This window comes from Dermacentor andersoni, chromosome 10 (genome assembly GCF_023375885.2).
Source record: "Dermacentor andersoni chromosome 10, qqDerAnde1_hic_scaffold, whole genome shotgun sequence".
In the NCBI taxonomy this organism is placed as follows: Eukaryota; Metazoa; Arthropoda; class Arachnida; order Ixodida; family Ixodidae; genus Dermacentor; species Dermacentor andersoni.
The window spans coordinates 50,290,348-50,302,863 of NC_092823.1; the positions used below are offsets into that span (position 1 = coordinate 50,290,348).

General features: G+C 46.5%; 1 protein-coding gene across 3 annotated transcripts in view; it reads left to right on the forward strand.

The window, feature by feature from the left end:
* LOC126543739 (sodium/iodide cotransporter-like) overlaps positions 1 to 10,428 on the forward strand; it is a 57,134-nt gene extending 46,706 nt beyond the window's left edge. For 2 of the 3 annotated variants that reach the window (XM_050190845.3, XM_050190844.3), the window contains 2 exons: positions 7,090 to 7,184; positions 8,611 to 10,428. In XM_050190845.3, coding sequence (XP_050046802.1) covers positions 7,090 to 7,184; positions 8,611 to 8,766 — 251 coding nt within the window. In that variant the 3' untranslated portion in view covers positions 8,767 to 10,428. The remainder of the gene's footprint in view (positions 1 to 7,089; positions 7,185 to 8,610) is intronic. The other variant, XM_055062303.2, reaches the window with a different exon arrangement.
* Positions 10,429 to 12,516: the final 2,088 nt, after the last annotated feature.

Genomic DNA, 12,516 nt, shown 5'->3' on the forward strand with positions numbered 1-12,516 from the left:
CGAACGAAAAGCCAGGAACAGGGTGAACAAAATAAGAGGCCATCAAACTCATTCTCTACCTTTAGTAAATACACAAGGAGACGATCTTAAGGACCAGGTAGATTGTCTAGCAACACATTTCGAGCGCATCTGCAGTACATCCCATTGCACCGATACATTTAAACAAATACCAGGAACAAGCCGAGCGACTGGCTCTGGGTCGGAAAGGCACGTCCAATGAACTATGCCATCGTCCATTTAATAATAATAATATATGGGGTTTTACGTGCCAAAACCACTTTCTGATTATGAGGCACGCCGTAGTGGAGGACTCCGGAAATTTCGACCACCTGGGGTTCTTTAACGTGCACCTAAATCTAAGTACACAGGTGTTTTCGCATTTCGCCCCCATCGAAATGCGGCCGCCGTGGCCGGGATTCAATCCCGCGACCTCGTGCTCAGCAGCCCAACACCATAGCCACTGAGCAACCGCGGCGGGTATCGTCCATTTAGAATGGCGGAGTTCCAGGCCTCACTGAACTGTTGTAGCAAGTCCGCTCCAGGAAGTGACGGAATAATGTATGAAATGATCAAATATTTACATCCTGAAACCCACACAACACTACTGTCACTCTTTAACTCATTGTTTTCTGCTGGCTACATTACGTCCGCCTGGAAAGAAGCAATCGTAATTCCTATTCTCAAAGAGGGCAAGGACGCGTCCTCACCCAGTATATACAGGCCTGTAGTGCTGACACTTGTATTGTGTATGCAAGCCATTTGAGAAAATGATTAACCGGTACCTGATTCAGTTTCTTGAAAGCAAGGAAATACTCGATTACATACAGCGCGGTTTTAGGGAAGGTAGAATCACAACGAGTCGCATTGTCCGCTTGAAAAAAATACCAGTGATGCCTTTGTGCAAAAACAGTTTTTTCTTGTGAGTACTTTTAATAATGGAGAAGACATACGACAAAACTTGGCGCTTTGGAATCCTTCGTGATCTGTCTCAAACGGGAGTCCGAGGCAACTTACTAAATGTGTTTCAGAGCTACCTCTCCCGTCGCACGTTCCGTCTTAGCGTTGGTAACATTCCGTCTTGTACTTTTACGCAAGAGCCTGCTGTTCCACAAAGTGGTGTGCTGAGCTGCATTCTTTTTATTGTCAAAATCAACTCGCTCCATGCTGTCATTCCACGTGTTATGTTTTATTCTGTGTAAGTGGATGATATCCAGATATATTACAAATCACATATGCGATCCTCTCTGCAGAGGATACTGCATAACAAACACAATACCAAACAAATCTCGCTAGGGCTATTGTGTTTACGGACTCATTGAGTGTAGTTCGAGCCCTAATGATTCTACGAAAACGTAAGAACAATGTTCTTAATGAACTGTGTGCATTGGTATGCTCTGCTTATATGGATAAAGAAGTCATCATCTTTTGCTGGGTGCCTGGGTACAGTGGCATAAAAGGTAATGAAGGTGTTGACGATAACGCTACCTGTGTAGCCTTTAGCGACACTGACACAAACGTACACATTCTAGCCACTGACCTTAAACCATACTTACGTCACAAGCTCAATAACTACTGGCAGAAACAGTGGGGTACTCGCGTATCTAATAATCTGCACTTGATCAAGCCCAAGTTAGGGCACTGGAAACCGGAGAAAACAACACGATACAAGGAAGCGTTCCTTTCTCGATTAAGAATAGGTCATACCTTCGGCAAGCACTCTTGTCTACTGACTCGAAGTGACGCTCCCTGAAGTCCAGTATGGGGCGACAATCTCACATGTCCTCGTTCAGGGCAGGGAAATAGAAACGGAGAGTAAAAGTACTTCCTTCTGCGTATTTTCAGCGTATTTTCCTTTTCCTAGCATTTTTTCTTAGTAACAAGCCGCTTTTTAACCTGCAAGCAGTTTTTAGCTGTTTAGGTGAAGTTAGCCTCCTAGAAATCATTTGGCAGGGTAATGTGGAGCACAGCCTCGCCTTTGGTGTTGTAGCTGTAGTGACATAAATTTTTACAGTACATGCCTCTCAGCTCTTGCTTTACTTCAAGAGCCCTGTGGCGTCCGAAGTGTTTGTACGCATCCTTTTATATCACTTTTTCATACCGAAACATATATTTTTGTATCATGAGTCAATGTCATTATTTAGATGCTTACGTATTTTACACAGTTGACAGCGACCTGCTTTTAGGCCTGCTTACAGCTACCTCAGATTACGTTTGCAACTCAATTTGACTATTTCATACTTAATACAAAATTCATTACCAAATGTCATGGCGCACTTTGGCAGTAGCTGGACCTTTCTCTGTTAAACGCCATACATTATCATCGTTGAGGAGGAAGACCTACAGCGCCATACGTTTACTACACACTGCGGCCCTTTATGTCTTGCAAGAGGTTTGACCTTTCCGATAGTATAATTTACTGCATTACCGCGTGCGCAGCAGCGTTTCACCTTCGCGTGTTACAGGAATCGGCACCCGTCCTGTCGCATATATTTCTATCGTCTCTGTCATTAGCGCGTTTTTATGAAAACTGCCAAGATGAAGCAAGTCGGCCAAGCCATGATATTGTTGTATTTTTCCCTTTCCTATAGAAGTTACCCTATTGATGGCGCATACCTGTAACACTAAGCATAATTAGGTACTGTTTGTTATTTTATCGCGTAAAACTGCAGCAAACAAACCCGGCAGACTGCGCATCGGCAAGGGTAGTAGAGATGGGGCTACATAAAAAATGGCAGATTAGGTTACGAGGACTGCCCTCTGTGGGAGGTATATGGCAAGATAGCTACTGAGTCACCATGGCAAGTGGAATATCCGGAGGTTGGCAAAAAAACAGAAAACCCCGATTTAAAAGCGATAGATTTTCGGCATCACTAATTATAGTGCTGAAGGCTAGAATGGGGGCATCAGCTCTTTGTAAAATTGACTCTGATTTTATTTCCTTAAATTTAATCTAGAGGGGTTATAAATAGCGGCGATCCACGAATAGTGAGACTGGACGTAATATTTCTGGTCGTGATAGCCCCAATGTTATTGCAGCAAAATTACAATATTTTAATGGGATGGTTATTGCCTCAGGGCATACAGGCGTATGGGATACGGGTGAATAAGGATGATGACATGACAGAAAAAAAACTATTTGCGAAACTAATAAAGTCTACGAGGGATCGATAATGTGGTACATGCGTCCAAGCAGTGTAGTGGTTAGGATTATGCGGCGAAAGTCCCGCTGCTGCGAGGTGCCCGAGCCTCGTCGGTTTCAACGAAGGGCACACCCACAGCAGATGGTGAATGTCGTCTTCAGCATTGCGTGATTTGCAGACGGGCACCGAGGGCGGGGATATAGCTGGCGAAAAGGCGGCCTCTTCCGAGTCACGGCAGGAGTAAGGGAAGCCCCTACCTGGATCCCCCGAAGCACGACCTCCTCTGCACGGGTCAGACTGCGGGGGAGGGTTACCGCACACGAAAGTATGAGAGTACGTGTGCGGCGCCCTAGGTACTGCTCCTCCGAGGAGCTGAGTCAGTGACGATGTAGAGATCGCTAGACGGGTCGCAGAAACCGCACGCCTTTGGAAGCTCAGAAGGTCGTGCGGGATCCACTAGATATATATTCGCTGCGGGATGCTTACCGCGAGAACATGGATCTGTTCATATATCTCCGGGATGTGACTGACGCGTCGTAGGAGCCACGTCACCTCGATGGCATCAGTGCTGATGACGATGCTGGCCGTGGGAACCATGGGGAAGGCGATCACTGAGCACAGAGATTCTCGAACAGGAAGGAGCTCAGTACAAAAGGAGGGAGGACGTTCTGGGATTTCAAACCGGGACGTCTTATTCAGCAATGTGCTCAAGGGCAACAAAAGGCAGTGGTCGTTTCACAGTCCTGGATGCTTGCATCAACGTAAATCACGATGGATCCAAGCGGCAGGTGGGCGTCTCGAGCTATAATTCGCTCATGAAGCGACGCCGTTGCATGAATTGATGTTGCGCGGCGTATATCACTCAGCTGTACGAAAAGTCCAGGAAGGAAGAACTGGCGATAGCGGTGGTAGAAGGCAGTGCGGGAAAGTGTGAGCCCTGAGAGCCCACGTTGCGTGCGAAAGGCTGGCCTTAAGCCTGCAAGCATCACGTCGCTGCTGAACGGGCTTATCTGTTGTGTTCAGATGTGCGTTCTCATGGAGAGCCACGATCGAGGGGATGCGGGGAAGGCAAGTGATGGCCCTCATTGCCTCCCGATTACCCGCTTCGTGACGACCCCATTGTGCCCTTCTCAGATGCAGGAATTGGGCTCGATAAACAAGGTGTGGTTGCACTATCGCCTTCACCAACTGTCGCGCAACATATGAGCGGGCGCCACCCGTTTTAGGAGCAATGCGCCTAATCAGACGTCTGAATCGCCTGTTTTTTAGAGCTGGAGGGCCGAGCAGTCCCAGTTCCCGACTCGTGGACCGTCAAACCCAGAATTTTTCTAGTTGAACATTGCTGATGGGGATCCCGGATAGATGAAGACGAATGGGTGTTGCAGAGAGTTTACGCCAGACCAAGCAGTTGGCGACTCACATGTAAGCAGATTAGCTGACGGAAAGCTTAAGGCTGACTGAAGAAACGTAAGTCGACGTAATATCCGAATCTCATTGAAGGGCAGCGGCTTGAGTCGGGAGGTCACGATGAATGCTCCAAACCGTGATGTCATCAGCGTACAACAAGAACTTTATGTCGGATACATCGTGTAAGCGCCACGCAAGCGGGATGAAAGCAATAGTGAATAATGTGGGTGAAAATACCGATACCTGGGGTAGGCCGCGAAGAGGGATAAATGAGCCGACGGCATCATCACTGAGGTGACCTGCAAAGTGCGGTCTTCAGGGAAGGATTTGACAAAATTTCGTAGTCTAGAGGCAAAATGCAGTATGTCAATTGAAGCAAAGATGGCAGTATGACTGGTGTTATCGTACGCATTTTGGACGAGTTATCGTTCGTCTTTCAAGTCCCAGAGGGCAGTCTTGGCCTCCCACGTTTGAACTCGGTGGTCCTCGTATGCTTGTGGTGCTGTGTTCGCGTCCATTTCCGGTTGCACATCGCTGTCTTCACGCCGCGGATATTCCAGGAGCAAGTGTGCCAGAGTGTCGTGTACCTTGCAGAGTGGGCAGAGGTAGCCGTCGAGCGTCCGGTAGAGGCGGTGAGTTATCGTTCTCTGAGTGTACGTGTTACTTTGTAGGTGTCTGAAGATCATGCTTTTATCTCGGCCATGTTTTGGGTGTGGTGGAGGGTACACCCTGCGCTGGAGCCTTTAGTGCTGTAATACCGCCGAATAGTTAGCGGGTACTGCGTCCGCCTCTTCTGCCGCCGGTCGGAAAGAGTGTGAAGCAAGGGGAGCCCGGCTTCTGTGCTCGCCGGCAACGGTGTGGGCCACTTTGTTCCCCTCTGGTCCCTCACGTCCGAATGCCCACGTTACGTACGTGTATGGCAGTGGAGTGCTTCGTCGTTTTAGGATCTAGAGTGCATCGGCCGAGATTAGGCCCCTCGAGAACATTCTACAGGCTGCCTGAGAGTTGCGCACCCTGACCATTGCCCATGCTAACTCGCAGGCTCAGGAGTCTACGATGCTGAGAGCGTACGCGTTTCATGGCATTGGCCGCATTGGGGTAGCGGGCGTCTGTGTCTTGCTTGAACCTTCGTTGAAGCCTGTCGTCTACTCTTGTGGTATATGACATGCATGCTGCGCGGGAAGCGTTCCATGCAGGACTCTCCAAAGTCCGGTGGAATTCGCTCTTTCTTCTCCGTGTCCGCAACGTACGCCTCGCTGTAGCCCTAATGTCGGGGTGCGGACCTCCCGATGGGCGTGAGCTTGAGTTGTTCTAGTTGGCTATTCTTGTGCGCTTCGGCGAGCTTTTGTCACATGTTCTGGACGCCCATTTTGAGAATACGTGAAGTGAAGGTCATGGGGGAGGGGTTGGTAGTCCCACGACGACTTTGATTGCCTTCCGCATCATGATGTTGAGCTTTTCTATTTCTGCGTTCTTTAGAGCCAGCTACGACATGCTGTATGTGATGCGGCTGGTGAGGAGCGCTTGTAATATTTATAGCGTGTCTTGCTACTTGAGCGCGTTTTTTCGGCTTGACATCCTCTTGACGAGATGCGTGAGTTGTGAAAGGGTGCCGAAGAAGAATCTGTATTAACCACTGAAGAATATTGTAAGCGTAGACGATTATTCGAGCTCTTCAATATAAACCACTCGCGTTATTAAAATAATAGCTTGAACCTGTACATATGTAGGATAATTAGATACGGCTTGTCGTTTGGTTGTGCAATTTCGTAGAGAACAAAGCCGTTAACCATGACATATGAAGCGGTATTATAGGTGGCCGTTCATACTGACCGCTTCGTGAGATGGATGTTATCGCCATCACATATGCGCTGCCGTGGAAGGGAACTACACTCCTCCACTTTCGACGTCACCATCAATGATAGAGAGGGCCACGGGTGAAGAGGAAGGCTGTTTGTTCCGACTGCTTCCCGAGTACAACTAAACTGTCAGACGCTGCCGATGCTCACATGTGTCATTAGTTCGCGTCTCTAAGAGCTCTAATATTTGTGCACTCTGCAGTGAGCGCGCACCGAAACTCAGTTGCGCGAGTTCGCATGATGAAAATCCAACCACCACCGACCAAGCATAAACCACTACAAAAGTAAGCTGGCTAAAGAGCCAGAGAAAGTGGGCTGTTGACTTGGAAAAGAAAAACGATCAAATCATTGTTTTGTCCAGCCCGGCTATAGCTTTATCTGTGCTACTCCCTGCCGGCTGCCTATGCACGGCTACTCCCTGGAGGGCACAGGATTGTGTGCCTGCAATAAACCAATCGAAAAACATGCCGGCTGCCTATGTACGGTGCTCTTATCATTAATTATCAGAACGTATTTCAATCGCTCCTGACTCTTTTGAGCGCTGTAGAGGTGCTTCAGCGGCCACCTTACCGTCGCCGTAAAGGAACTGGGGATAATTGCTGCTGCCTTCTCATGGCTTTTCCTGGAAAAGATGCTCCGTATTCCAGAGTAAATTGTACTTACAGCAATTTTCGGTGTTTCAGGTGGTCGCCAAAATGCAAAAAGAAACCTGCGTTTGACTAGTCCAGTCTTTCTGAACTTCTGGAAGCGGTTTGAATTTATGCGTCGAACGTTCTTGGTGAGTGATAGCTGAAGTGCGTGCTATGTGAGGTGATGGTTTTTCGGTTTCCTGATTATTTCTTTAAATGCCCTGTGGCAGATAGCATAATTCTTGTGCTTGAGCGGGACAATTTGAAGAGGTGGACATTACTTGCACAAGAAATTGAATCGCACATCGAATTTATTAACAAAACTACTTTACTTCCTGTTCAATTAATTCATGTGTAATATAGAAATTTACGAATTGCAGCCGATAAGTTTGCAAGGTGTAACCACTTGAAATGGATTTTCATAATGACGACAGCATCGGAATATAGTTTCCCTAAGTGCGGCACAAAATACATGGGCGTTCCAGTCACTTTTGTGCTTCATTAGATAAAAAAGCGCTTTGTTAAAAAAGTAAACGGAACAATGGTGCATTTTATGGCGAGTTTGACGACCCATATCTCCAAACGGGCGTCATTGAGAAAAATAATTTAAAGTGCGTTCGGCTTACAATTTCACCGCCTATTATTTGTAAGTTGCAAGCTGTACCACAGAACAATCAAGAACTTAATCCAACAAAGTCAATGGCAAAGGAATGATAAGCACGTGACACATCCGTAAAGTTGGTCACAGATGTTGGGAAAGGAGGAACAAATTTAAGGAAAATAAAGAAAGCGTTGACCATCATGTGCTGTTCCAATAAGCGACAAGTGGGGTGAAAAGCTTTGATGCGACATTATATGTACACTTTTTCTCGCAGAATTGCCGATTGTGTGGCTCACTACCAGGCCATATAAGCTAGACTGTTGACGACGCCGATATATACCGCGCCTGTCCTGCTTTCGAAGTCACGTGATACCGCTCTCTGCTTGTAACGCCTACCTGCTCTTTGCCCCTCTCTGATCTGCGATACCTCCTTCACACTCAGCCACCCTCTATACGCGTCTATCATGAATGAGTGGCTTGCGTTTGCGGTTAGAATGCAGCAGGCGAACGACAAGGAAATTGTGCGGTGGCCAAAAAGGCTATTGCTTTAAAATAAAGTCCCCAACTTTAGGGCACTCATACAAGCATGCAACGTGAGCTATAGAAATATCAGGATCACGTCAATCCCAAGACGTACGAACGAGAAATTCCCCGTGACGAATGAGATTACGGTGCCTAGAAACGTATGCGTTACAGCCCAGAATGCATGTTTAGGCCATAACGAGAAGGCTGCCCGATTTTAGCTATTTGGCTTCCTACGAATACTTTCGGCTGCGATTCTTAATGCATTTTTCTCAGCAAGGCCCATTTTCGGTGGGCATATCTTCTCTTCTTGCGCTCACACCATCAAAACTTTAGGCTGGGGAAACAAATTGCGGTTTGGTCGCGACGGTCGCCTGGTATAATACTATCAGCGCAATTTGTGCTATCTTTAAGAAATTGTCTAATGCCGTTTGATGTTTCTATTTGAACAGCTGCACGAAGAAGAAATCACATATGACGCTATAAAACTGCAGCAGAGGGATGGCCATGAAGACGACGAGTACTCAAGCCTCGACAAAAAGCTCTCGCCGGCATTCGAAGGACAGGACATTTATGGACTATACTCAAATGTGGTGTGCGTCAGCTAGCCATACAATACCTTTGTTGAAAATTTGCGTTTATTCAACACGGTATTTCTTATAACCTAAAGGCCAACCGAAAAAATATTCACATTGGCTAAATTTGTTATAGATGATTAGTGTATACCACTAAACTAAACTCGGCGATCCACAAAACTGGTGATTGTATATTTCTTTTTGTTAGCAGCCTTTACAAAGCACCTAAGCAGATGAGACGTGCACTTGGGGGTGTCGCTATGACGTAAGCGACAGTAAGCTGCGTCGGGAATTTTTCAGTGCAGCGAAAACGGTCACGGGCGCATGGAGGCCTTATTTCTCGGTTTTGCCCGAGCGCCCTGCGCATGCGTGAGATGTTGAGAGGCACATCTGGTGACTTTGGCTTCATGAACTCTTCTGGGGCCTTTTGTAGATGCCGCTTTAGTATCCGCACACCAGTGAATAATGACACCTTGTTCCTGCAAATTCGTTTTATTTCAAATATTCGTTTACAGGTTATACAGACGTTATTGTTCATACCTGAATGGTGCCTACTCCTCACGTTGCCGATGGCCATGGCTACGGCAGAACGCCGAATGCAAACTGCGAAGTGTCAAACGTTATGCTACGTGCAGCACAGTAGAGGGCGCCAACCACTGACGGCGAGAAACGGCCGCTTCGACTTTGTATCAGTTCTTATGATTACGTTCGGACAGAATCTGATGCAGGCGCGAGTAAAACGCGCCGTCCTCCATAGTACCTAGGTAAACGCCCATCAGACGCCAGATTCGGCAACGGAAAGTCCCCAGATCTCGCAAAAGTGTCCGGCAAAAGTTCCCAGATGCCTCTCTCGCAACTTACACGTGCGCACGGGGGTAAAAGACGTGAAAGAAGCTCTCTGGAGGGCACCGGGCGATCGGCCTTGACCACATAGCCTCGCCCGGAGATCCACACACACCAATCGGAGCACGCGGTAGTCTGAACGTCTAACGTAGAGAGATAGAGTGCCCTAATGCTGTCCCCCTCGCCCTCGCTACATGCACAAAGCTTGCGAGAGGCACAGCATGCAGATACTCCAGGGATAGAAGCCTTGTCGCGGCACTATGTTTGACCGCGGTACCCATACTACGCAATAGTGCGGCCACCGGGTTTCCGGAGTTGACTCCGCGGGGCCACGCGTCACAGCACGCGTATCATCCGGCGAGTGGTAATGGTGACGTTTCTTTCGCTTTCAACATCGAAAGCCTCTATATTTGCGTTGTTTCTGTGACCTTCCCGATGCTACGTCAAAAGTCAAATTTTGCAAGGAGGCTCTTCCTTCTGTAGCTTATGGTAATCTAAGCTCGGACGTCGTTCAATTGTTTTTCTTTTTTTCCACTTGCCATTTAAGGGTTATACGTGTGTGCATAGTGCAGGCACGAAAACGCCTGGACGAATACTTTGAATACACTGATGCCTTCTCTGTTTGCAACTTTGAACAGATGGCTTTTATCCAAAGGTTTATTTTGTCAATTTGGGAACATTCATGTCGGTACATTTTGCTTGGCATTACTTTCGCCGACATGGAAACAAACTGCACCGGCACTCCATCATTCCATCGTAGTGCCTTATGTCTTTTCTGTTAGCCTCAAACCTTCGGGCGTACGTTTACAGAACCTTCTTTCACGGTGTAACAAAATATATTTGTTAGACGTTCTCGTGCTTCTCTGACTATTTACGACCAAGCCAACAAATTTATTTCACGATGGAAAAAAATGACGTCATCGAAAGCAAAAGCCAAAACACGCAGCTTCTTCCAAAGCTAAAGAAGAAATTGCACGTAACAACGCAAGAGGCCAAATGTGCTACGCAAGGTGCACTCTTTCCTTTTTGCAAGTGCCCGAGCCCGCGAACATTTGCATTATCTAGAGAACACACACAGTTGGAGGTGAACGAGCAGTACTGCTTTCGCCAGCTGTAATTTAGGCCTCCGTTAGGTTGTGGTAGCTGCATGCTTGCCATTAAGTCCATATATATATATATATATATATATATATATATATATATATATATATATATATATATATATATATATATATATATATATATATATATATATATATATATATATATATATATATATATATATATATATATATATATATATATATATATATATATATATATATAGATAGCAGCCGGCGTTGTAGGGATCTGCAGCATAACATCAGCTTCACCACCAGAGGATTGCCTACTGCGGCCTCCGTAATAGACTCATAGACGCCATCCCTATGAGTTTGCATGGCACGCAAAAGTCGCACGAATTAACTAGCCAGAAAGTTGCTAGAGCGTGGTTTATTGAACGGGGACATTTTGTGAGCCCACAGTGGGCACTTAGCCTCTATGACGTTGCACTTCTAAGCCCGCGGCAGCTGGATCAAATCACAGCCGCGGCAGCCTCATCTTGATGGCGGCGAAATGTGAAAGCCCCTGTGTATTGCGCATTGGGTGTATGTTAAAGAAGCCCACGCAAACAAATGTAATTTGTAGCCCTTCACTATGGCACGCCTCATTATTAGATCATGGTTTTGGCACGTAAAAACCTTGGATTTCAAATTGGATATACATTGTTTGCAATGTCCAAGCAACTCTGGTCTTGCTGAAATTGTAGACACCTGTTTAATAGGTTACTGTTACGTGGTGTGGCTTGGAACTTCCTCAAAATGAGCGTTACAAGAGACACGGTAAGTGTGCACGTTTGACATATTTTCTAGGTTTAAAAACGCTAGCTAATACGTTGGTGGTCCCGTTGGTGCTAACTTCGTCGAAACTGATTAATTTTTCTCACAATCGCATGCCCGACCGGCATGTAGATGTTATAGATGTACAATGTCACTTTTCCATGAAAAAGTGTATCGCACATGCGTGTATAGCGTGCGGAGCACAATAGCCACCGTAACAGATGTTTCTGTTCGGTGCAGATGCTTGTCATTATGAACACTAGTTTCACCTGATACAGCGTCCGGCTTACCGCTGCTTCTGCTTTATACGTATAAGGTACATATTTAGGTAGTAGCTCAATTCTTAGCAGTGGCAAGTGCCGAAACTTTAGGTATTCAGTTATTCCTGTCGTCATTTGAATCCCTAGTAACGTTGGCGGGCAAAATTTAGCACTCTTTTTCTGGCACATCATCGTCTTTGTCATCTGGTCAAGTTTGACATTCGAGATGATATCTGGCGTTTCACGCGCCGAAACCACGATCTTTTTATCAGTCGTTCTGTAGCAGGGGTCTCCGGATACATTTTGACTCCATTGTGTTGTTTACCGTACACCCGATGCGCCGTACGCTGGCGTTTTTGCATGCTTGCCCTATGGAAGTGTGGCAAGCATGACTGGGATGGAACCGGCAACCTAATGCTGTGCAGTACAACGCCACTGACACTGAGATACCGGGGTGATGTTCGTGAGGGTCCTTTTGACGATGCGGAAGTAGCCAGAGGTAAGGGCGTAATGTAAAATAGGGATGTACACGGCAAAGCATTTCCAAGCTCCCAAATGTTGACGCACAAGAACTGCGTGATTTCAATTGTAATAAAGATGTTATAATTTGTTCTTTTCCCCCGAGTACAGTGAAGTATACCAACAAACAGAGGAAGCATTATGCCATAAAAAAACTGTTCAGCAACGTATTCCTCGCTTTCTTATAGGTCCAGAGCGAAGGAATCACGAACGAATCATTCTTTGGAAGAGTTCATTTAAAGGTGATCACGACTGGAAAAAAGAAGGAAAACGACACCCGCCAT